Source organism: Hemiscyllium ocellatum, chromosome 37 (genome assembly GCF_020745735.1).
Source record: "Hemiscyllium ocellatum isolate sHemOce1 chromosome 37, sHemOce1.pat.X.cur, whole genome shotgun sequence".
Taxonomy (NCBI): Eukaryota; Metazoa; Chordata; class Chondrichthyes; order Orectolobiformes; family Hemiscylliidae; genus Hemiscyllium; species Hemiscyllium ocellatum.
The window spans coordinates 39198490-39224840 of NC_083437.1; the positions used below are offsets into that span (position 1 = coordinate 39198490).

The 26351-nt window shown below is 42.0% G+C and overlaps 1 protein-coding gene across 9 annotated transcripts in view; it reads left to right on the forward strand.

Moving 5' to 3' along the window:
* spsb1 (splA/ryanodine receptor domain and SOCS box containing 1) overlaps window positions 1-25020 on the forward strand; it is a 95205-nt gene extending 70185 nt beyond the window's left edge. For all 9 annotated transcript variants that reach the window (XM_060852211.1, XM_060852207.1, XM_060852212.1 and 6 more), the window contains 2 exons: window positions 1075-1909; window positions 23905-25020. In XM_060852211.1, the coding sequence (XP_060708194.1) occupies window positions 1216-1909; window positions 23905-24032 (822 nt within the window). In that variant the 5' untranslated portion in view covers window positions 1075-1215 and the 3' untranslated portion in view covers window positions 24033-25020. The remainder of the gene's footprint in view (window positions 1-1074; window positions 1910-23904) is intronic.
* Window positions 25021-26351: the final 1331 nt, after the last annotated feature.

The following is a 26351-nucleotide window of genomic DNA, read 5'->3' on the forward strand; positions in this document are numbered from 1 at the left end:
AGAGTAGAGACCTCAGGGGCACAGTTATCCCATCTCTCCTGCTCTTCTACCTGCAGTTTGATAAAGATGCCTCTGGTAGGTTCATGCTGGATACACTTCATTTAAGTGTGTCATATACCCTGCACATCTGGAGCAGTTGGGATTTGAACCTAGATCTCAACAAATTCTTCTGATTCCATTCTCCCTTTTGCACTTGGCTTATTTCCTCAACAACCCATGTGGTACAAAGTTCTATATTCTAACCTGATGGCCCATTCCCATTACTATGTTACCCATTCAGCCTGACCTTGCCATTGAATAAGATCACCAGTGATTCTGTACTCCAGTTCCACTCACCCTTTCTCTCCACTTTGTTTCCCTCCATACCCTTGGCTAGCAAAAGTGACAGCTGGAGGGGGATTTGCCATAAATTCCTTATTGGATTTATGACTGACACTCCCCTGTTTAGACTTTTTTTTAAATTTGGGTGTTTCTCTTTTATTCTACCACAGTACCTGGGCATCACAGGCAAGGCTAGCATTTGTTGCCCATCTCTAATCACTTTTTGAATGGACTTACTTTGCGAAAGGTCGGTTTCAGAGGGTAGTTAAAGATCCAACATATGCATGGAGGCCAGACCAAGTAAGGATGGCAGATTTCTCATCCTAAAGAGTGGTAATGATCCAGTTGGATTTTTAAAAGGAATCTGATAGCCGCTGCCATTGAGACTATGAAATTAGCTTTTGGTTCCAGGTTTATTACCTGCACTCAAATTTCAGAAACTACTGTGGTGGAATTTGAACTGGGATTTTTTTTTCCCTCAAAAAAACTCCAGATGAATGTTTTGAGCTATTAGACCATTGACATTACCAGTAGGAACAAAATGTGTGTTGGTTCACTCTAAAGCCCCTTCTTAAAGACCTATTTGGTGACCTGTCAAGCTGAAAGAAAAGAGCCTCCATTTGATTTATTATAATCCCCCAGTTCTGTATTTTGTTTCCTATTGTTGTTAATTTTTGAAGACTAATTCTGTGAAGCTGAATACAATTGGTTTATTTGACCTGTTTCTTTTGAATAATTGTTCTTGTGTTTCAGAAAATACAGCTAAACCTTCTGTCGTCACCTGGTGGCATTTCCCAATCTGAACACATTGGGACAAGCAAATTTGGAAGACCGCATTGAGGAGGGGTGGGGGGGGAGATTGGGTTGTTTACGTATTATCCTGGACGTTCAAGTATGGGCCAGCGAGTTACTGTTGGACTTAAGACTGTGGATGTGAGAGACCCCTCTTACAGGTCTCTACGTCATGCGCAGCAAGGGCTTGACTATTGCAAACCTGCTCGTCTGGACATGCTCCTGGACATGCCATCTGCTTCCTGTGAGGTCCAGCTATTGCACTCTTGGAACAACGACGATCGATCACTAAATGTGTTTGTGAAAGAAGATGACAAATTAATATTTCATCGCCATCCAGTAGCTCAGAGTACTGATGCCATTAGGGGCAAAGTGGGATATACCAGAGGACTACATGTCTGGGAAATTACTTGGGCAATGAGACAACGGGGAACACATGCAGTGGTTGGTGTCGCAACAATAGATGCTCCTTTGCACTCTGTAGGTTACACAGCACTTGTTGGTAGTAACTGTGAATCCTGGGGCTGGGACCTCGGGCGAAACAAACTTTATTTTGACGGCAAGAATCAACCAAGCCAGACTTATCCAGCTTTCTTGGAGCCCCATGAAACCTTTATAGTACCAGATGTATTCCTGGTGGTTTTGGACATGGACGAAGGAACGCTAAGCTATATTGTGGATGGACATTATCTGGGCATTGCATGTAGAGGACTTAAAGGGAAAAAACTTTATCCAGTTGTAAGTGCTGTTTGGGGTCACTGTGAGATCCGAATGCGCTACATTAATGGACTGGACCGTAAGTAACCAAGTTTCTCTTTTTTTAATCTAAAGTTTACTTAACACTGAATATTCCCCCTCTGTTCTTTTGGTGATGAGAGCTTTTGACCATTAGCAAGTTGACATTTATTATTGGGCTTGCTGCCACATGGCATGTGCAGTCAAAATGCTGATCAGATTCTTCCTGCACCTGCAAACTTAACACTGCCAATGATTGAAATTTTGGTGAAAGGCCTTAGTGGGTAGGCACCCTGCCTCTGAACCTGAAGGTCTGCCATAAAGTGCCACTCCAGGGCTGTTTGGTTGTGAAGGTGCATTTTTAACATGGCCAAATTGGTAGGTTTCTATCTTTTCTTTTAAAAAAAATGTTTCCAGTGCACCCTAGAGTCCAAGAGTCCCCGGGTCAGCCACTCCTTTCACCCCCTTGAGCTAGAGTCTCTTGGGACAGGCAGGTTTTTAAAATTTGTTCATGGGATGGGGGTGTTGCTGGCCAGGCCAGCATTAATTGTTCGGAGGGCTGTGAAGAGTTCACTGTAGGCCTAGAGTCACGTGTTAGACCAAGTAAGGATGGCTGGGGTTTTTTTTTCTGACCATTTGCCAATGGCTCCATGGTCAATGTTAGACACAATTCCAAATTTTTATTGAATTCCAGTACTTCCAACTGCCATGGTGGGATTTGGACCTAAGTCTCTCTAACATTACCTGGATCTCGGGATTAATAGTTTGGTGACTTAATACAGTGAGGCCATCCTGGCCCCCTCAGGAGCTAGGGCCGAGAAATATTTATTGGCCCAGCTAGGGACCTGCCTGTAGAAATCCCTATCTGTAGAAATGGTTGTAAGCAAGAGGTATTTGTTTTACCTCTTGTGTTTCTAGATATGCCAAAAAATTCATTCTTGGTGGCCAGCTTTGAAAAGTGTTTTACAACAAATAAAACTGGAGTTTGTGAAAATTCTGTAAAATAATGGCCAATATTGCTGCTGAAACCATATTTAGCTGTATGTTTACCACATGAGTGAATACAGAGCTGGTTTAACTTGATTGTTCCACTGTTGTCTTAAAAACTGCTTCACAAATCTGCTGAACAAGCTTTTTTTTATTTTAATGTTCACTGATCAGTCATTCTCAAGAGGGTCACACCCATGCTGTTGAGACATTTCCCCCTTAAGTCAAAAGTGTGTGTTAAGTTCTTTTTCTAGAGAGCTGTCAATGCGAAGCATTACAAAAAGAATTTGCTATCATATACATTAGAGAAAAAGACTTGATATTTGGGAGGTTCAGTTTTGTTGCATAGGTGAACTTCTGGAGTTCTTTTATCTTCCTACTTGTTTTTCCACTATTGGGTGTTGGCATGTTCTTGATTTGATTCTTTGTGCAACAGTGAGTCCTCAGTAACTCTGAAGTAACCGCGCATGAGGCTGGTGGTGATTGTATGTATAAAAGCCAAATACCATAGCTGCTGCAAATTTGAGACCAAAACTTAAATGTCAGAAGCATTCGTGGATTGTATAGAATGAGAGAGCTGATGCTTTAATCTTTTCATCTGAAAAATGTTTGTTTTGATTAAACATCTTGTAGAAAGGACAGACATAAGAAGCTGCTTCCCTAGAATTCAGCAACATACCTGAGGCTTAAACCAACCTGTAAGATGGACTGGCTGTTTGAAATCACTTTTATTTATGTCTGCAAATATCTACCAATGCTGTGCTCCTACCACCTTTAATCAGAGAAACTAACCCAGAATCAACTTTCTAGCCTTTACATTTACCCCTCACTCCAGTGCCTGCTGACTTTTTCATTTTAGCTTGCAGAGCAATCTCCATCCTCCACTTGAAATTCCTCTTTGTTAGGATCCACTCTCTCTCCTGCTCTTTCACAATGTTTGCTTGTTATCTTACCTTCACCCCTATCTCGAGCTTCTCAACCTCCCACGCTCCCCTCGTTTTGATCTTTTTTTATGTTGCATGTCCCTCATTTTTTCACCAGTGGTAATGCTATCAAGTCCTCAAGCTCAGGACTTTACTGTAAGTCTGTATCTGTCTCTCCATGTCCCTTTTAAAACCTTTTTGGCACAATTTTAAAAAAAATCAAAGGTGTTGTGTGAATGCAGGTTGTTGCTTTGCAACCTTTTTTTTTTGTTTGTTTTTTAAAAGGCTTGGTAAAACTCCTCAAAAAGAATGTCATCTAGCCTCCTAATCCTTGAGCTGTTATCAGACACTGGACTGCTGTGGATGAATCCAGAACTTAGTGCAGAAAGAACGTCCAGAGTTGACTTTAACTTCCACAAAGATATTTTCTCTAATTTCTCTCTGACTTCAGTTCAATTAAACTCTAAGTAGGAGCCAGCTTAAAATGCGTTTTAATCTTTTGTCCGTCTCATGCTTTGAAGTTACTGTGAGCAGTCCATCACCTCCCACCTCTCTCCCCCCACAGTGTCAAAGTGCCTACTTAGATTCCTCTGCATTCCCTTGAACAGGGACTGGGTATTTATCTCTGTGGGAATGCTTCTAATTTTGGTATTAATCAGAAACCACCTGAATTGTAGCATTCTCCTAACTAAGTACTGCAGATGCTGAAAACATAAAATAAGTCGTTCTCAAAAAATACTGTTTGGGAAGAGGGGAAAGTAAATTTAATGATTTTTAGTCTGAGCCCCCCCTCTCTCTCTCTCTCTCCGCCTCTCCATATTTCCCTTTAAAGTCCTTGTGTCTCTCCCTGTCTCTGTCTCATCCCGTACATGTCGGAAGCATGTTGAGACTCAGATTTTAAAATGACCGCCTTCCTTCCTTGTCTGTGGGAACAGTTGGCCTCTGACCTACCATGTTGCTTAAATAGAATGTACTCTTGGGCTTCCAAACATTTTACACTTGTTTAATGACGCTAAATACAGTGGGGTTTTTAAATCAATAGTGTTATGCTATCAGTCTCCTTTTAGTTTTTAAAAAAAACTTTTTTTTACAAATGTCTGTCTTTTTCATTGTCTTTTATGTAATAAAATGTAGAAAGTTGGCTCATATTGAATGATCAAAATATCCAATGCCTACACTTTGCAGATATTATTTGGCATATTTTTTCCTTTTTTGCTTTCATCCATTAGGGACTATTAAAGGACAGTTTTTCCAAAAAAAGTTTTCTATCTAAATTGGAGCAAGCTGTGGGACTACAAGACTGGAAGAAAGCCAGAGTTGTTTTACAATCTACTAGACAAGCAGCCACACACTGCTCGACCAGTTTGAGAATTGCTCAATGTTTTGGCAGAGGAGGCAGTGAGGGAAGAGAAAGCCGTAGAATATATGATCTTGGGTTTCCCCAAATTTTCCTTGTGTTATGTTGTGATTAATCCTTCCCCAAAACAGGGGAAATGTTGTTTTTTTTTGCCAAACCTCCCTTTTTGTGTTTGAAATTCCAGTTAACTCTCCACATCTGCAGAGTTGTGGATAAAATTCCTACTCTGATTTAAATGTATAACGGCTGGGAATGTATTTTTTTTTTTGGCTCTTAAACCGCAGACATTGGTAAATCTGTGTCTTGGGCAACGTTTTGTAATGATGATAGAGCTGAAGACTTTACTGTAGGCTGTCTGTCTTCATTGACTTCCTTCACAGTTCCTTTTTAGTCCTTCCTTTAAAAAGGACTTGAAAAGTCCTTTTATAAAGGGCTTGCCCCCCCACCCCACTTTACCACCTGACAATGGTTTCCAAATAAACCTGTTGGACTATAACCTGGTGGCATGTGACCTCTGACCTTGTCCACCCCATTCCAACACCGGCCCCATCACTTCAAAATGTTGATGCTGAAATGTGCAATTTTGATCTTTCAAGAGTGGTCAGTGAACAGCTTGTAGACTGAATATGTCAGGAATATGGCTGTTTTTCCCTTTTGGAATTATTTTAAATGTACCTAGTTTAATTACCTAGTACTGTTATTTAAGTTTTTTGCTTACTCTAAGCTACTTTCTAATTTGTCCATTTTTCCTTTTATTTTTAAAAAGAAAAGTAGTGTTTGGCTTTTATTCCAGGATTGGTACTCCATAGTTTTACCCACGAAGAATCATGTGCATTTTGCTATTCCATGTCCTTTTTGTTGATGTTTGCTTTAATGGCTGGCTGGAGTGGCCTGACCACAAGCCGATGAAAAGGTTTTAAATGCTGGATGAGTAGTTGTCTTTCATTGATCCAAAACCATGTTAATGTATGACCATTTCTTGTTAATGTATCACCATTTCAGGAATCATTTGAGGCAGAGGTGCTCTTGTGTGATAGTGGTAGTGCTGCTACCTCTGGGCTAGAAGGGTGCAAGTTTTAAATTGTGCATAAGTAGAATGTGATTGCACCAAGTGACTCTCTTTTTTTCATTTGCCTACCTGTTTGTATTTGGACTTCTGGAAGACCTTTCACCAGGTTCCTCAAAAGGGAGGAAGTAAGTGTCCTGTAATTAAATCTGCCGATGTCTCAATAGGTGGGAAGGCAAGTTGTGAGGGGGATACAAACTGATAGGTTAAATGTTGATAAATGGCATAAAATGTAGAAATGAAGTTGTTCATTTTGGAAAGGAAAGCAAAAGGAGCAGCATTTAACTGGAGGAAAGTTACAATACAAAGGGACTTGGTGATACTCATGCATGAAACACAAAGCTAGAACAGTGCAGTAGGTAGTCAGCAAGGTTAGTGAAATGTTGACCCTTGTTTCAATGGGTTTGGAATATGGGGAGGGAAGTCTTACAGAAGCTGTACACCATATTTGTGAGACCACATCTGGGGTACTGGGGGCAGTGTTGCTCTGCTTCCTTAAGGAAAGTAGAGGCAGTTCAGAGAGGGTTCACTAGGATGGAGGGATGACCTTATTAACCAAGGCTAAACAGGTTGGAGCTCTGCTCACTGAAGTTTGGAAGAATGAGGGATGATGTCGCTGAAATATATAGGCTCTGTAAATGGTGAGAGGATTTCTCCCCAAATTGGAGAATCTTGAACCAGAGGGTATAGCCTCAGAATGAAGGTGTACGAATTGAGGACAGATGAGAAGGAATTTTTTCTGATGTTTGAGTCTTTGGAGCTCCTTGCCACAGTTGCTGGGGCAGGGCCATTGTGAATATTTTGAGGCTGAGATAGATTCTTCATCAGTTGGGGAATCGGGGGACAGTTGATCAGCCATGATCGTGTTGAATGGCCAAGCAGGCTCAAAGGGCCAAGCAGCTTAATCCTGTTCCTATTTCTTAAGGTCTTACTGTATAATGAACCTGCTTTTGAAACACTATCGAACACTGGTGACTGGCCAGCTGGAGAGATTTGAGGCCGTGCACAAGAATCCAACACCGTCCAAATCGCAAAACAGTTTTGTGTGGTTAAACCTTTTGCCATAACAAATAGCGGTGTTAGTGTTGGCTGCTGCTGTTTTTAATCAAGTCAACCGTATACTTCAGGTAACAATTGATGTTTGAATCCAAGCTCCGGCTTGCTGCAACTGAATTTGCAGCAATGCTGTACCTTTTTTTTTGGGTTCATATGGTCAGAAGTCACGCAACGTCAAGTTTATTTAAAATAGCAAGGTTTTTGCTCAGTTTGTCAGGTGAAGTCATTAAGCATCCAGCACTCCTGATGAACAAGCAGTGCTCCAATAGCTTGTGAATTTAAATAAAACTGGTGTCATGTGACTTCTGACTTTGTCCACCCCAGTCCAACACTGGCATCTCCACATCATGGGTTCACATGGAAGTTGGAGAGAATTAGACTTCAATTACGTTTTTTTAAAACTGACTTCGACAACCATTGATTTAAAATGGGCAAACATTTGGAAACCTTGTAAATGGGATTCTCTGCAACCAGAGTGTGGTGTCTTGAAGGGAGTGTGTTTTTAGATGGAGATGCTGTTGGCAATAACGGAAAGCATTCCATCAGATGACTGGCTTTGTCCTGTTGATAATGTCACATGTATTTTCTCCCATGGATCTGAAATTGTTTAAGGTTTGCACTGATTAGATTGAGATATCTATCTTCCCAAGAAAGCTTTTGAACACTTAATTAACTTTACCAAGAAATTGACAATTCGTTTAGTTCAGCAAATTTGTATCAACAATGACTACACCTATTTTAACTACTGATTTTTATCTGTTGCCCAGGAATATCTCTATCACTAAACCCTGAGCACAACTGTATATCTGCCTGATGCAGTCTTGGCATTCGGTCTGTAGACTCCTTATTGAAACTGAAAGCAAACTTAATTCATTTGGTTCAGTGCTTGATTCCCTGAAATTTTCACACTGAATGCAAAATGCCCACAAACGGATGGTGCACTGAATGGGAACACCAATCTCTAGCTGTTTTGACAACATTTTGTTTTAGTTTAAAAATAGAATCCTCAGTCGATTGGTAGCTGTTTAGATTTTTCTCCCAGCTTGCATTCCTTGGCATGTGCAGTTGGGTTGTGTTGTGGGAGGATACCTGATCTCTGTTGCTGACCTTGACTTGGCCAGCCAGGAAGGAGACAGTACTCCCACCTTTTTGTTTGTTAATGATGCCGGCTTGAATGACTCTGGAAGGGGTTTGGGAGTAGGTCTCCACTGCTTCCTGGCAGCTGGGCATTGACTCACTCTGATATTGGGATAAGGTGGGGACGTGGCGGGAGGGCAGTGAATATAGGATCTAGCTGCTGATATAATATCTAAAAGCAGCATCTGGACTTTGAGTACTGTTTAATCACTGGTTTGCAATCCTTAGAGGTAGCTTTTAATTTGCTCCTGAATGTGGTTTAATGTTATATGCTGGGATGCTATTTGATGAGCACTGCACATGTCATCAACCATCCCAGTTTGGTACATGTTACTTAATGAGGTGAATAGTCAGACTCTCATGTGCAGACTGTTTGTTTCATGATTCATGTTAAATAGAATTGGGTGAACGTCCAGCGATGGTTTGGTGGATACAGTTGGTGATCAGATACCTAGTGATGGAGCAGGATGAGTAGGAAAAGAGGTTTGCATCTAAATAACGGTTTCTGTGATCCCTAGATCTCTTGCTGCATTGCTTTGTATAGTTACTGCTGTAGTACAGGACAGACAACTGACTTACAATAAATGCAGAGCATTGTGGGTGCTGGGAATACACAACACTGAAGAAACTCAGCAGGTCTGGCAACATCTGTAGAGTTTTTAAAATCCCTATTCAGAAGAGGAGTTTTTGTGGCTCCACCAGCCTTTTATAATGTTCATCTTTTCGCTACCCTGAGGGCAGTTAGGAGCCAACCATATTACTATTGGTCTGGAGCTGCATGTTGGTCAGATCCGCTAAGGATGGCGGTTTCTGTTCTTCATAGATATTAAAGAACCAGTGTGTCGTTTTTTAAATGACAATCCAGAATGGTTTCACTGCCATTGGACTCCAGATTTTTGAATTCAGACTCCACCATCTGCCTTGGGTTTCAAACCTGGGTCTTGTTGAATAGTCTAGTGATAATACCAGATTCTGGATTAGTGGTGCTGGAAAGAGCACAGCAGTTCAGGCAACATCCAAGATGCTGCAAAATCAACGTTTCGGGCAAAAGCCCTTCATTGGGAATAAAGGCAGTGAGCCTGAAGTGTGAGTCAGCTCCTTACTAACACTTCGAGGTTGGTATGACTGTTCAGACCTGGAAGCCAAGTCCCAAACTCCTAGAAAGAACAATGTCCCTGAAATAAGATGTTAATTTTCTGAATTCCCTTGTATAAATACCCCAGTACATATGCTTTTAAGCATGTGTCTTTGTGCTATTTGGTTACTTTGCAACTTTTTAACAAAAAAACACTCCCAAAGGTTAGTGGCTCATCCAGCAGTCAGTTACTGATATCTTGAATTTGCTTTTGGCCTTTTCAGCTTCGAGTCCCTAAAGGGTGTCTCTGTTGATTCCTTCACGTCTTGATACCATACCTCACCAGAAAGAAGGAAGAGTTGTTATTTTCTTTACCTCCATTCACTCTTCAACCAGCTCCTCCTTTGGGCATTGCCCCCAAACTGAGGGTTCCTTTTCTTCCTACAGTTGTGTGGCTCCTGAGTGGGCTAATGGGTCCACAGGCACTGTCTCATGTAAGCTGGCTGGGTGGTGTCCACACAGTGGTAAAGGGCTCTGTACTGTCCCTCCATAGTTTGTCCCTTCACCTCCACTGGGCCCAGATAAGTTCCAAACATTGTGGATCTGTTTTTTTTTGGTATGTATTTCTTTCATTTTTGCCTTTTGACTTGTGGGAATCTCCAGCTCAATGTGGATATTGCATCTCTCAGGAAATCTTTTTGAGAGCATTCTGGAAGTATGTCCTCTGCTGTCCTGGTAACCATTGCCGTGACTAAGTTTGAGGCAGGCAACTTGTTTTGGAAGTTTTGTCCGGCATTGGGCATTCCTTTTTACTCTCTTTTAAACTAAAAGTAAATGAAAGTTCCCTTGATGCTTTCCCCATCTCTCACTCCCAGGACATGGACAACAAAGGGTTAAACAAAGTGCTGTTCATCTTAAACTGAAAGTAATGTTCCCTACGTACTATCCCCATCCAATACTCATTGTTGTCTCTGCTGGGGGTGTTGATCTGAGAGGACACTGGTATTGGGCTGTGTATCCTGCCAGGGAATTTGCATGATTTTTGTGGAGGCGTTCCTGGGGAGACTTGAGGGGCTTTCAGGTGGCTGTTGCACATTGTCTATGTCTCCAACCTGGGCAGGAGGCCCAATAACACTGCGGTCTTGTAGCCCATGAGCTTTGGTGTTGAGTTCAAAGTCTTGTTGCTCTGGCTCCAGTTGCTGTCTCAGCATTTGGAAGAACAATGTCAATCTTGTACCTCAGCCTACTGTGGCTGAGAGGAGGGTCCCAACATATTGAAATTGATCCATGTAACCCAGTCGATGTCTGGGTCTGGGGTGGTGTGGTGTGAGCTGGCTGGTAGAGGACTTTTTGTCTTATGAATGTTAACCCAAGGCCCATTCACTTGTTTGTTTTTATGAATGTATTGCTGGTCAGTTTGGAGCTTTACCACTTGCTTGTACACAGAGGGGGCATCGATGTTGTATTGCATGGTGGCCAAAGGCTGAGATGGTCTTGATTCTGGACTGCAGGTCATGTAGGTTAAACAGTTTCCTACTTGTCCTGTCGATTAGCCTCATCCACCAGGAAGCTTCACCTTTTGGAAGGGAGAACAAAAGAACATTTGTCATTAAAATGGGAGGAAAAAAACTGCAGGAAGTTGCAACACAAGGACTCTGGATTGGGAGGGGGAGGGGGGGTGTTACTCGTGAATGAAACACAAAAACTGAGCACACTGGTTGTGTAAGTCTTGTATAAATAAATCTGTACAGCACCAACAGGTCAGCCTGAATAAACTGAATTGGTGTTTCCGTGACAGCAATGACATCATAGCTCCATGCTTCTGCATGCCCTCAATACATTGCCTTGTCAGATCCCCAGCATTAAAATAAAATAAATGCCATCCAACCTTGTGCCTTAAATGTAGTCTATAACTTCTCATATCATCTTGGCTCACTTGTGCAATGAAAGCTAACTCTTGAAAACAAGCAGGAAATATACAACTGTTGACTGTTCAAACTTTTTTAATTGCTCAAATCTCAAGGTTAATGTTAGTATTAACCGTCCCTTTTTTAATGTTGGGAAATAGAGAGCTGGAATCTGGTTGTCATCTGTATTTGTCAATACTGTGTAGTTTACCTGTTAGAATCGGACTCGAGACCTGCTTTCTATGGCTTTTTAGCCATGAATGGGTTATGCAGAGAACAGTTCTATATTTCCTGCTTGTTTTCAGGAGTTAGCTTTCATTGTACCAGTGAATCAAGAAGACATTAGAAGTTATAGCCTATATTTTAAGGCTCAAGGGAGTTTGTCAAGGTTGGGTAGTATTTATTTTAATGCTGGGGAATCTGACAAGGCAATAAATTGAGGGCACACTGAAGCATGGAGCTATTATATTATTGCTGTCACTGAAACATGTTAGAGAGAGGCAGGATTAGTAGCTCAGTATTCCAGGATACAGGATCTTCAGGTGAAACAGGAAGAAGGTAAAAGAGGAGGGATTGTTGCAGTATTGATCAGAAATCCATTACAGCAGTAAGGAGCAATGACGTTTTGGAAATCTCCTCAAATAAAACTATATGGTAGAACGTGAAAACCAAAAAAGAGCGATCAGAGTGCTAGGAGCATACCTAACAGTGCAAGAGAAATAGTCAATATGTAGGCAAATTTTCAGAAGTTTGAAAGTCATGAAGTTTCAACTTCTCCAACGTTAACAAGAGAAATTTGGCTACTTGGATGCAGAATTGGCTGAGCCACAAAAAGCAGAAGGTGATGGTTTTGAAGGGTATTTTTCTGATCAGACATCAATGCCCATTGGAGTTCTGCAGGGATGTATGTTGGGGGTTTATACAAGTGATTTCAGACTTGAATTTAGAAGGGTTGATCAGCAAGTTGGTGGGTGATACAAAAATTGGTGGGGTGGTAAATACTGATTTAGGATAGCCAACAGGAAGGTGTGGGGTGGCTGATCCGATGGACTGATCAGTGGCAAATGGAAATCGGGTTGAGAAAATGGAGTGATGCACTTAAGCAGAACAAACAAGGTAATGGAACTGGCCAAAAAAATAAATGCAAGCGTAGTGCAGAAGTGCCATTCCCAAAATTTGCTGTTGGAATTTAATGACTGTCTGGTCCTAAAAAATGAATTCTGATCATTTCAATCATCTTGCCTATTATTTTAAAGGCTGAGCAGTACCAGTACCAGAATCCCTTCCAGACTGCTATAGTGGCAGCTTTTCATTTTGATTATGGTTGACTCTCCCTATATTACTGGCAGTGATTCAATTTTTAATGAAGATTATATGGCTCAAAAGATCAACACTAATTCTAGTGTGCAGACGATAGAAAGCGGGTGGGGGTGGGGGCAGTGGTGCGCAGGGTGGCGGAGAAGAACTTGGGGTGGAGAGATGAGCTAATTCTGGCAAGTTGTTCAAAATTCTGTTTCGTTAGCTGCAACATCCAAACCACCAAACACAATTGTTTTGAGGCGTTACTGCTATTTACTATCAAATGTTTTTCTGGAAGATGTAAGGACTAGCCCACTGTCTAGACTCAAGCTTTTGCAAATTATTCCGAACTTCCCAAAACTCAGATGTTTTTCTTGACAGTATTTGTGGGTGGTTTCATCAAAAGCCTGCATTATGTTGGAGCTTGTGAATTCATTGCTTTACAAGAACTGTTCTGTGTAGGTGGTTTTAAATCTGATTTGATTGGAGTAAATAAAGGGAGGTTGGGGGGGGGGGGGGGGTGAAATCTCCTGTCATGACCTCTCTCTCTGCATTTGTTAAACTCCAGTTTGTTGTGGAAGTATGTTTTTTTTCCCTCTGTGGTAGCATTTGGTTTCACTGTTATCGGTTAGAGATACTAGTCTCCTGGGTATGAGGAGGAAAGAAACACTCATTTAATTATCCGTTTCAATTCTTCTGGTACACCTAGTTAGCAGTCTTCCAAAGATGAGTCTGTGTGTGGGTTTATCCAGCTGGCTATGGGTTACCACGTTGGTGGCTGTCTATACACATAACAAGATACAATAGTGTGTTGCCTGGGCTGGTATGAATGCTGTGGCGATGTCAAGTCACCCTGGTTTGTGCTGCAAAGACATCTGTGGATAACCATTTTGAAGAACTTTGCTCCTTGTTCCCTTTCAAGGCTCATTAGCCTGTCTCCGAAATCAGTTGCAATGGAAACTAATTTTTTTTTTTTGTAATGCTGTCTAACTTAAAATGGGTAGATTTACACCACGTTCTGGTCAAACTCCTGTGGGATTAATTTGTTTCATTGGGAGGAATAACTGACTGACTGCAGTTCCCCATTTCACATCATGGTATTGCATAAGCCAGTTGTCCAGTGGAATCTAACTGTAGATGTACATTTTGACAGCATTTGGGGCGGCACAGTGGCTCAGTGGTTAGCACTGCTGCCTCAGTGTCAGGGTCCTAGGTTCGATTCCAGCCTCAGGCAACTGTGTGCAAACTCCACACAGACATTCTCCCTGTGTCTGCTTGGGTTTCCTCCGGGCGCTCCAGTTTCCTCCCACAAATCAAAGATGTGCTAGTCCGGTGAATTGGCCATGCTAAATTGCCCATCGTGATAAGTGTATTAGTCAGAGGGAAGTTTAGTCTGGGTGGGTTACCCTTCAGAGGGTCAGTGTGGACTGGTTGGGCCGCAGGGCCTGTTTCCACGCTGTAAGGAATCTAATCTAATCATCTTTTACAGCTGCTTTTAAGATGTTCCCAACAAATTGTCAAAGCACAAGTGACTTGTTTGAAAATTGGTTGGTCCAGTCAGTGAGTGAGCTGCTCCTCGGAGGACATGGCCTCTAGTGTTTTCTTCATTGCAAGTCAAAATTGCTGTCATTCGTTCTCGCTGGCTGGCTGTCTGTCTCTCTCTTCGATTGTCCTCCAAAAGATCTTCAAGCAGCAATAGATTCTTACGTTATTCATTTGTATAGCTGTTGTGTTTGGGGCTGATTTTGTTTATAATGTGCAATTTCAAGATTTCACAAGCTATGCAATGGTATTGTGTGCAGCAATGCAGAGTCATTCCTGAAAGTGCAACATGATCTCATTTGGCATTTATTGACGTGATCTGCTCACGCATGAGGGACCAATACAATGATTTGCCCTTTTCAAATCACCGGGTTGGCTACTCCACAGCTAGAAACTTGGCAACTGAGCACTACAAATACAGTTGGAAACTCTGGACTTTCTTGTACTTGATTTGGTACATTTCCTGAATGCTCTGTATGGATCTCAATAGGAATTTGCACAGTATCTGTTATGGACAAGATCAATTTGCAGAATGTTACTACATTCGTGGGTGTAAGTGCTGCTGGCTGCACTGGCTTCTATTGCCCATCCTTAAGTCCCTTGGAGAGCACATCAGACAACCACATTGTGGGGGTCTGGGGTCACATCTAGACCAGACTAGATAAAGATGGCAGTTTTCTCCCCCAAAACACATTTAAGTCACATGGGTTGTTTCTCCTCCTCTTCCAATCGACAGTTGTCATGGTCATCCATTAGACTCCAGACTTGAATCGGACTGCACCATCAGCCATGGCAGGATTTGAACCATGTCCAAAGAACATTGTCTGGATCAATAACCTTGAGAGGCAAACTTGGGAGGTGATGGTGTACTGATAGCAATATTGAAGGATTAACGATAGCACTGCAGGTTTGTAACAAATATTCATGGGATTTTGTAGCAGTCTGCAGTTGTGTAGAGCTGCGTGGTTTTTATCTCCTGATGAAATAAAACCTGCTTTCATAAAGTTGTTCTTTTCTAAGATGTTCATGTTTTTGCACAGGAGAGAACTGCAACTCCCTTTCCAGCAGAGCCAGAAACACCCTTTGTGGTTTTACTCTTCATTTTGTGGGATATGGATATTCCAAACTGGGCCCTGCATTTATTGCCCATTGCTAGTTGCCCTGGAGAGGGTAGAGTTGAGCTCAGACCCCCTACAATGTGAAACAGGCCCTTCAGCCCAGCAAGTCCACATTGACCCTCTGAAGAGCATCCCACCCAGACCCATTCCCTATCCTATTACTCTATATTTTCCCTGACTAATGCATCTAACCTACACATCCCTGAACGCTATCGGCAATTTAGCATGGCCAATTCACCCTAATCTGCACATCTTTTGGACAGGTGGGAGGAAACCGGAGCACCTGCAGGAAACCCTCACAGACACTGGGAAAATGTGCAAACTCCTCAGCCAGTCACCCAGGGCTGGAATTAAACCTGGGTCCCTGGTGCTGTGAAGCAGCAGTGCTAACCACTGAGTCACTGTGCCACCCTCAGCTGTTGTAGTACACTTCATGCCATGAGGGAGGTAGTTCTGATTTTGACCCAGTAACCATGAAGGAATGGTGATGTTTCCATGTCAGGTTGGTGTGTGCATTGCAGGGGGACTTCATAGTGGTATTCCCATCTACCTGTTGCCCTTGTTCTTCTGGGTTGCTTGCTTGCAGGTTCTTCAGAACTTGGTGAGGTCTTGTCGCATATCTTTTTGGGATGTGTTGCTATTACACTCCGAATTACAGAATCCCTACAGTGTGGTTATCAGGCCCCTCCCGTCCACAGCAATGCTCTGAGAGCATCCCACCCACACCTCCAATCCCTATAATCCTGCATTTCTCATGGCTCATGGGGAATGTGGGTAATTTAGCACAGCCAATTCCCCTGCACATTTTGGAACTGTGGGAGGGAACTAGAGCATCTGGAGGAAACACACATACTTTGGGAAAATGTACAAACTCCACATAGTTGCCTCTGGGATGACCTGAACCTGGGTCCCTGGCACTAGGAGGCAGCAGTGCTACCTGCTGAGCCACTGTGCTGCCCTTGTATTGATGGTAGAGGGAGAGAATGTTCAATCATTTTTTAGATGGGATGCTAGTCAAGTGAGGTTCTTTGTCATGTAGAGTAGTTGGCACTGTACTTAATCCAGGTGAAAATGGGAGTACTCCATCACACTCCAACCCATCCATGCCAACCAGATATCCTAACTCCATCTAGTCCCACCTGCCAGCACCCGGCCCATATCCCTCCAAACCCTTCCTATTCATATACCCATCCAAATGCCTCTTAAATGTTGCAATTGTACCGGCCTCCCTCACTTCCTCTGGCAGCTCATTCCATACACGTACCACCCTCTGCGTTTTAAAAAGTTGCCCCATTGGTCTCTTTTATATCTTTCCCATCTCACCCTAAACCTATGCCCTCTAGTCTGGACTCCCCAACCCCAAGGAAAAGACTTTGCTTATTTATCCTACCCATGCCCCTCATAATTTTGTAAACCTCCATGAGATCACCCCTCAGCCTCCGACGCTCCAGGGAAAACAGCCCCAGCCTGTTCAGCCTCTCCCTGTAGCTCAAATCCTCCAACCTTAGCAACATCCTTGTAAATCTATTCTGAATCCTTTCCAGTTTCACATCATCTTTCCGATAGGAGGGAGTCCAGAATTGTACACAATATTCCAACAGTGGCCTAACTGATGTTGTGGCTGTACAGGATATGACCTCAACTCCTGTTCTCAATACTCTGACCAATAAAGGAAAGCATACCAAACTCCGCCTTCACTATCCTATCTACCTGCGACTCCACTTTCAAGGAGCTACGAACCTGCACTCCAAGGTCTCTTTGTTCAGCAACACTCCCTAGGACCTTACCATTAAGTGTACAAGTCCTGATCTGATTTGCTTTCCCAAAATGCAGCACCTCGCATTTATATGCCACTTCTCAGCCCATTGGACCATCTGGTCCAGATCCTGTTGTAATCTGAGGTAACCCTCTTTGCTGTCCGCTACACCTCCAATTTTGGTGTCATCTTCCAACTTACTAACTGTACCTCTTATGCTTACATCCAAATTATTTATGTAAATGACAAAAAGTAGAGTCAAGTGGTGAGTTGCTCCTTGCAGGTTTCCTAACTTCTGATCTGCTCTCGCAGTAGCATTTTATTTGGCCGACCCAGCTCGTGGTTATTGATCTGACAAAGGATCACTGGGCTTGCCCAATATTTAACTCTGTGGCTCTTTCTGCCAGACCTGCTGAGTTTTGCTAGTGCTTTCCTCACGTGCTTCAGTTTCCCAGCATCAGCAACTCTTGATTTTAAAGACTAAAATAAAATCTATACTTACTCTTGCAAACCTCCTATGTTATTCAAAACTTTAGTGCAGGGTTTGAATGCACACAACCTGATAGTGACAGAAACACTTCATTCATTGGGAGTGGATGACAAGGTGTTCTGCTTGCTCCTGAAGTTAACCTCTTGGATGTTCTGTGGGTTGACTGGCTTTGTTGAATCCCCATAGAGCATGTAATGTGTTCTATGATCAGGAAAAGTCTCCAGTTCCTGTCTGAAGTGGCTGTATCCAATGGAGAAATGAAGATGGCTCTGTGGAAATCTGTCTGAGGATATACTGTTGAGAAAAAGGCCATTCAGCCCATTTTCTTTCTTTCAGCACTAAGAGAAAGTGAGGACTGCAGATGCTGGAGATCAGAGCTGAAAATGTGTTGCTGGAAAAGCGCAGCAGGTCAGGCAGCATCCAAGGAGCAGGAGAGTCGACATTTCAGGCATAAGCCCTTCAGGAGGGCTGAAGAAGGGCTCATGCCCGAAACGTCGATTCTCCTGCTCTTTGGATGCTGCCTGACCTGCGCTTTTCCAGCAACACCTTTTCAGTTTTGTCAGCACTAGTCAAAACCAACTATCCAGCTATTTTATCCCAACACTTGGCCTGTAGCTTTGTTTGTTTTGGTATCACAAGTGTATGCCCAATTCTGCTTAAATGTTTTCTGCTTCCTGCTGGCCCTATAGGCAGTAGATTTCAGATATTCCCCCTAGGCTGTTGGTGAAAAGTTGTTGTTTTAACGTTTTTTTTCCCTTTTCATCTCCTCAACCTCCTGCCTCTACCTTTTTAAATCCATGCCCCCTCGTCATTTGTGGTCAGGCAGCATCCGAGGAGCAGAAGAATCAACGTTTTGGGTATAAGCCCTTCATCCGGTAGGATCGATTCTCCTGCTCCTCGGATACTGCCTGACCTGCTGTGCTTTTCCAGCACCACTCTCTCCCTATCTGATCTCAGTATCTGCAGTCCTCACTTTCCCCCAGTCATTGATCCCTCCACGTTTCTTCTGTTTATGTCCCTGTATGACCTGGAAGAGGAAGTTGCCAGGGCACAACTTTTTCGAACCAGTTTGGCACAAGGATTTGCCTTATGAAATTGTCTGATTTTTTTTTTCTTAAAGAGTTGTGATTATCGGTAAGGAGTTAGGATATTAAATTAATTGCAACTTTGTCTGTTCTTCTTCATCCCAGTTGGCTGACTACCCTCTTAGATTTCCTGGTGTCACTTTCAAAAAAAATCTTTTTGACGGACTTTACCATGGCTTTTGTTTAACAGCCTGGAGGTCTTACCTGGCTTGAACTTTTGAGTTTGCTTTTTCTGGCTTATTGTTTTTACTTTACACCTATCATTAGCTCATCATTTTGGGACAAATTATAGGATTCTGAAGGATGGGCTGAAGGGCTTTGTGTTTGCATTTATGAAAAGGCCAAAAGTGTAGGGCTTTGATTCATTGGTATTGACTCCCCGATACTTTCCCCAATCACAGTTCAGGCTAAGATATCATAGTGTCACTGGACTGGTCATTCAACAGGCCTAGGATAATGGTTTAGTCTTCCCAAAGCATCACCGAATACTTCATAGAATCCCCACAGTGTGGAAATAGGCCCTTCAGCCCAACAAGTCCGCACTGACCCTCTGAAGAGTAATTACCCCGACTAATGCACCTAACCTACACACCCCTGGACATTGAATTGGCCATGCTAAATTGCCCGTAGTGTTAGGTAAGGGGTATATGTAGGGGTATGGGTGGGTTGCGCTTCGTCGGGTCGGTGTGGACTTGTTGGGCCGAAGGGCCTGTTTCCACACTGAGTAATCTAATTATGGGCAATCTATAATGGCCAATTCATCTAACCTGCACATCTATCGATTATGGGAAGAAACCGGAGCACCCAGAGGGAATCCATGCAGACACGGGGAAAATGTGCAAATTTCATGCAGACGTTTTGCCTGAGGCTGGATTCCAGCCCAGGTCCCTGGCACAGTGAAACAGCAGTGCTAACCAATCATCAATTGTGTGAAACTACATTTGGTTCATAAATTTACTTTTTTTGGAAAGAGTGAGCTGTCAATACCTGGTCTGATCTCCATGTGACTCCAGATCCATAGCAATGGTATCCAGTCTTAACTACCCTCAAAAGGCCCAACATATCACTCTGTTCACAGGCAATTAGTGATGGGCAAGAGGCAAGGCCTGAGCAGCAGTGCCCATATCCCATGAGAATTCTATTTTTAAATACAGAGCAAGAAGTCATCTGTTTCTTTAATGACCCTTTTTCATTGAAGAGGATCAGCTCTCTAATGTTTCAGGATCTGGATCAGTGGTGCTGGAAGAGCACAGCGAAATCTCGCTGCTCGGATGCTGCCTGAACTGCTGTGCTCTTCCAGCACCACTGATCCAGAATCTGGTTTCCAGCATCTGCAGTCATTGCTTTTACCTTTTCTAATGTTTCGGGTGTAATTTGTGTTTTTAAATAAACTGCAGCATGCTGGGAGGAGTTGATCAAGTGCATTTCAAACATTGGATTTCTGAAGACTTAACTACCTGAGTCAAGTTACATCTAATCACTTCATCACATTTGCTGCAGATTGAGTTGCAGTTAGCGGAGTGCTCATTTATTTTCGAGTGTCTCTGTATATGGCATGAGTACAGTCAGCAGATGTCCTGGAGACTGTGCATGTGTACTGACAGAACTTTTCATCAATGGGTTTGACTGTTGGACTTTCAGTTCAGCATTTGTCTGGAGAGGTCAGTTTGCTTTTCTTTGGCAGTGTCCCATATATTTGTCAGAAGAATGACCAAATTTAAGCAGCCACCGACCAGCCCATTTCTTTAGGGAGGTGCATGATGGGATCTGCAAATCCAGTAAGTTAATCTCTTTTTTGAGGGCAGCAGTAGCATTTTTTTTTAACCAGCAATGAAAGCACAACTGGCATACAGTATATTCAGAGAATCCGCAGTCAATGCTCATTTTTTAGGCTGAGTTTGCAAAGTTCTACTTGCATGTTTTTGGCCTAAGAACATGTTGTACAGATGTACTTATGAAAAACTTCAGTGGGGTAAGTAGAGCAGTCATCTGGTGTTTGTCAGGTAGTTTAAGCTGTTTGTGTGTATGATAGCAGACTGCACTTTCGAAACAGTCATCCAGTCCCTGGGTCATGTGGGTTAGCATCAAGTTTCCACAGCTGATCAGGAAGATTAGAATTGTACAGCAGCTGCTGGTCAGGTTGCTCAAGTTTGCTTAAGGCCCTTTTTTTTTGTGTTTCACACGCTAAATTTTGCACTTTTTTTTTAATTAAATAAAAAGTCAATGGAAATGTCTTTAAGACCATTTGTGCTCATTTTTTTTCCTCCCAATAACGAGGTGTGGAACTGAGGTGGGAGGATCTGTTTGGTGCCAAACTGGTGCTGTCTCTGCAGCATCTTGCTCAGTGAGGACTCGGTGGGCTGAATGGTCTCTGCTCTGTAAGGATTCCATGACCTAACCTGGTATGCCACCACAGGACTACACCACCTTTTGGCATTTTAAATGGCAGTAATGACCCTCTTTTTTTGTTTTTTTTTAGGCTAATGTTTTCTTTCTAAATTCTATTAGTATTTGGCCTGAACTCTGCAGACCATGTTGCACCAGTGTACTTTCAAAAGCTTCAGACGGATAAATAGAACCTCGCGGTTGACTGAATCAGATTCTGCATTCCCCTGGTGAAGACATTCACGGACTGTATTGGTTATGTCTATCATAGCACCTCTGGTTATCTCGCTCTTGACTGAGTCAGCAAGCTGCTGAGGTGCACCACTGCGATACTGATTCCACTGAGTAGTGCTTGTATTCTTTAAATGAGATGGTTATTGAAGCAGCAGAAAACCACTTTTATCTTTTCTAATATTCAGCAACTGTTGAAATTTAGAACACTTCAAAATTAGTGTGCAAATCTAAAAATGTCAGCAAGAACTAAACTTTAACTTTATCCAAAATTCTATTGTAGAGAAATATTCATATGGGAAAGCAAATGATTTATCAAGCCAAAACTCAACTTTATTTGCAGATGGGAAATCTCTGGCTTTTAGTATTGGAATGGTTCTAGGTTTATTCCCTGTTCTTACTGCCTGATTTGAGCTGAACACATGGGGTCAGCTCCACATGGAGACAGGTCTGTCTGCCTCTGTCTGCCCCATCCCCACCCAATTCTTGACCGTTTTATAACAAAACAAATATCACATTCAAAGTACCAAAGGACTGAGCATAACTCTGACCTTGGGTTGCCTAAACTACTTTGTTTTAAGTTTGGCTTCTACACTGCTGAAAGTTGGTTAAATGGCTGATTCCTGGTACTGAGTGACACAACAGTGTAGGCTGCATTCCTGCACAGACTAAGGTTACCATAGAGTCCTAGAGATGTACAGCACAGAAACAGAGAGCCTTCAGTACAACTTGTCCATGCCATCCAGATATCCTAACCTAATCTAGTCCCTTTTTGACAGCACCCGTATCCCCCCCAAACTCTTCCTATCTGTATACTCCTCCAGATACTTTTTTTGAATGTTGCAATTGTACCAGCCTCCACCACTTCCTCTGGCAGCCCATTCCATACACGTACCACCCTCTGCGTGAAAAAAGATGCTCCTTAGATCCCTTTTATATCTTTCCCCACTCACCCTAAACCTATGCCCTCTAGTTCTGGTTTCCCCCACCCCATGGAAAACACCTTAGTTACTTACCATTTCCAAATTCCTCATGATTTTATAAACCTCTGTAAAGTCACCCCTCACCCTCGACGCTCCAGGGAAAACAGCCCCAGCCTGTTCAACCTCTCCCTGTAGCTCAAATCCTCTAACCCTGGCAACATCCTTGTAAATCTTTTCCGAACCCTTTCCAGTTTCACAACATCCTTCCGATAGGAAGGAGAGCAGAATGCACACAATATTCCAAAAGTGGCCTGACCAATGTCCTGTACAGCCACAACATGACCTCCCAACTACTGTTCCCAATACTCTGACTCCTAAAGGAAATGCATACCAGACACCACCTTCACTATCCTATCTACCTGTGACTCCACTTTCACGGAGCTAAGAACCTGCGCTGCAAGGTCTTGTTGTTCAGCAACACACCCCAGGACCTTGCCATTAAGTTTATAAGTCCTGCCAAGATTTGCTTTCCCAAAATTAAGCTCCATCTGCCATCTCCCAGCCCTTTGGCCCATTTGATCAAAATTTCTGTTGTAATTGGAGGTAACCCTCTTCGTTGTCCACTACACCTCCAATTTGGGTGTCATCTGCAAACGTACTAACTGTACCTCCTATGGTCACATCCAGATTGTTTTATATAAATGATATTCCTTAGTATATCCATGATCTCTGCTTCTCGGGGAAAAGATATTTTCCCAGTTCTTCGTGAAGCAGTTCCACTGTTTTTAATTTTTGAGAAATGTTTGAACTTTATTGTATAAATAAAAACTTGTCTAACATGCAGAAACCATTATTGCCTTAACTAAACCCATCTCTGATGCTTGGCATTCATTTTAATAGCAACACACTGTCTAACTTGGACATTGCAGGAAGCTGCTTCCAACAGATTTGAGTGAACCCTATTTTTTAAAAAAAATCACTAAATGCTCCGTTTTTGTTTTAGTTCCTTTTATCAAGAGCTGTCACTAATAATAGGACTTAACTGTAATCTGAAGAAAGTCACATTTCAACAGCATTGCTTTTCCTGTAACAAGACCATTCATGCAGCATGTCGAGGGTGACTAATGTGACGTTGGCTCCATGTGTTGCAAAATGCCCGGAATAATTGGCTTAATTAAGATGGTGATGACTGTTAGACAGACATGCAATGTCCTGGAGTTATCCAGGTATTGTTCCAGCTAATCACCGGTGAAACAGTGAGAAGGGAAAACAAAATAGCAGACTAAATTGAAACCTCTGTCTAATCCCATGAGCTAAGCTATTGTATACAAATATTGTGTCAGTGCAGCTCTATGGTTGACTGTGAAAGCTGGTCGAGTGAAGAAACTGGTTAAATCACTTGCATTCATATTTCATATGGTCATTCAATTTTTTTGTATTTTTGACTGAAATACACTTTAAAGTGTTCTGCAATCAATACTTTGTTTGAAAGGTTGCTGAAATTTGATGTTTTAATGGATTGGTTCTATATCAGCATTGAGTGATTGGTGAGAAATTTGAAAATACACTACTGTTAGGTGAGAGGGTTCAACTTTGGGATCTTTGTTTTGAACATCTGTTTTCAGATGTTCCTGCCTTTCCTTGTTAAGACTTCCTTTTAGAATTTTATGATCTTTACTGTTTACAAACAGCTGATGTTTCTTGACTTTTCCTTTTCAGCTGAACCACTGCCATTGATGGATCTCTGTCGGCGTTCAGTACGGGTTGCTTTAGGCAAGGATCGCTTACATGAAATCCACTCGCTACCACTACCAGCCTCCCTGAAGAATTACCTTCTGTACCAGTGATGGACGAAACAATGGACTTGAACCCTAACAGACACTGTACACGGGCAGTTATTTCAGCTTAACCTTCATCCACTGTGTGGTGGGCATTATTTTCAAACTCTGATCATTTTTCCCCAAAGCTCAGCAGCTCCACAAACATTCGATTTATTTTTTACAGTATGGAGTTCTTACATATTGGGGATGTGAATATTTTAAGTGTACATCAATACAGATATTTCCATTAATCCTTTCTGCAATCAAAATACATATCTAACTCCTCTGATTTGGGAACTTGCTTGTTTGATTTCAAAGGCAATTTTCTTTTTTTTTAGAAATTCCATTTTTTTTTCCCTCCTGTTCCCTATTTTTATTTTTGCAACATCTTGCTACTTCCATTTGCAAATAGTGCTGAGCATGCAATATAATCTTTAATAGCTGCTATGATGGCCTTAGGTGGGAAACAAGATCAGGAATGGAGGAAAGCAGGGATTGATAAAATTTGCATCGTGATTTGAGTACTGGGAATATTTTGAAGATCTAATGTGATTTCCAGTTCAGCCCTGGAAAGATCCAAAGGAGTTTCGTTATCAACGATGACTTTCTTGCCTCCATGGTTTTTTTTCTAGTAGAAAACTAAACCAAACTTGTTTTTAAAAATAACCTCACCTTCACTTTTGTTGGTCCAGTCTCATTGAGGTTTTTTAATTGACTTGTGCTCTCTCTTCGGTGACTAAAATGCACAACGATGCCTTCATTGTGAATGAAAGGATGGCTGTCTCTCTCAAGCCAAACACTTTTTTTTTGTTTTTGGTAAAGGAATACAGACTCTTACTAGCAGGTCTGGTAGAAAACTCCTATCATGACTTCAAAAGTAACTGTATAAGTAACTTAGTTTTGAGGACTTCACCTAGCATGTCCTAATGTGATGCAGCATCTATTGGTTTCAATGTGCAATATGTGAATGGAATGGTTGTTTTAAAGCTATCTTGAAATAAAATGTAACTTTTCAGTTTGGGTTTTGTTTACTTTTCCTGGTTGTGATAATTTTAGTTGGACTCTGACAGATGTGTGCAATAGAGTATTAACAGAACACTGTCAAAGTGTGCAACTTTCCCTGCTAGTTGTCCTGTACTTGCTGTGCCTTTTTCTATACCCATAACAGTCTAGTCTGTTGACTAGTGCACATGGTTGCTCACTTGCTATCTTCCAAATACCTAAATTTCCTGTAAAGGCACTACTGATGTAAGTCTGTAGAGATACCTTTTTCTAATCTGCTAAACTCTGGGGTATTAATTTGAGAAAACTAAGGTGATTTAAAACTTATCCTGTTTGGATGATCTGTGTAAAGAATATGTTTATTGAAAGCTCCTGAGGGATCCCTTTTTATAAAGCCTTAAGTCTTTTAACTTTCTAATGCTTTTCGGAGGTCTACAGCCCTAGGTAGGGATTGCTTTTAAAGGGCAAATTTTGAACTGAAGACTTCAAGTGATGTCTACAGTTAACACTCAGCATGTCAAGATCAAAGAAGCTGACCAGCCTGATATTCGTCAATGTGAGAACACACCTTATGTACTGTGACAGGTTTGACTTTAGTCCTGTTTGTTTTTGTTGGTTTAAAGCTCCATTATTGAATAGTTAGGGTCTGGCGTGTCTTGATTTGGATGTGTTATGTATTCAATTTTCATGCTCCGATTCCTTGTTAGAATTCCATATAAACTGTTTCAACTTGCACCAAATGTTACTTGTACATGTTAACTTCACCCTTTTTGTTTTAATTGTAAACAGTCAAAAGGGGAAGGCCTCAGTGAAGGTCTTTCATTATTTGACTCATCTGTTCCAGGGAACTTGAAGGACGGTCATCTTCCATCAGAAATCTTCTTCTCCTCCTGTGCACGAAAGAAGCTGCCATCAGATGCTTTTGTGAGGAGTTCTCCTTCTCTTGTTTCCTCTTCGAATGAAGGTTTTTTTGAAAGGAGCTGTGTCTTAGGCCACGAAGCCAAGAGTTTCAGAACATTGGCTGCAGCAGTAATTGCTGGGTGAACTTGGAGCTCTTTGATTTAAATCTGAAAGGGAATCTCCTCAAACAATGGGGAAAAGAAAAACAACTTTATACCAATTGAACGTATTGCTCCTTAAACCCTGGTAATTGCCCAATAAGAGAATCCTGCTGTTACTTGGGAGTGCTCAATGATTGCAATCCTTTTCTAACTCCTGGGATATCCTGTTTGTAATAGGAGGTGGGAGGGGAAGTTGGTTTACACCAATTTAGTTGTTATAAAGTTTGTTTTAATTTATTACAACATTCTGTGGCTGCCTTTCCAAAGTTCTCTTTGCAACATA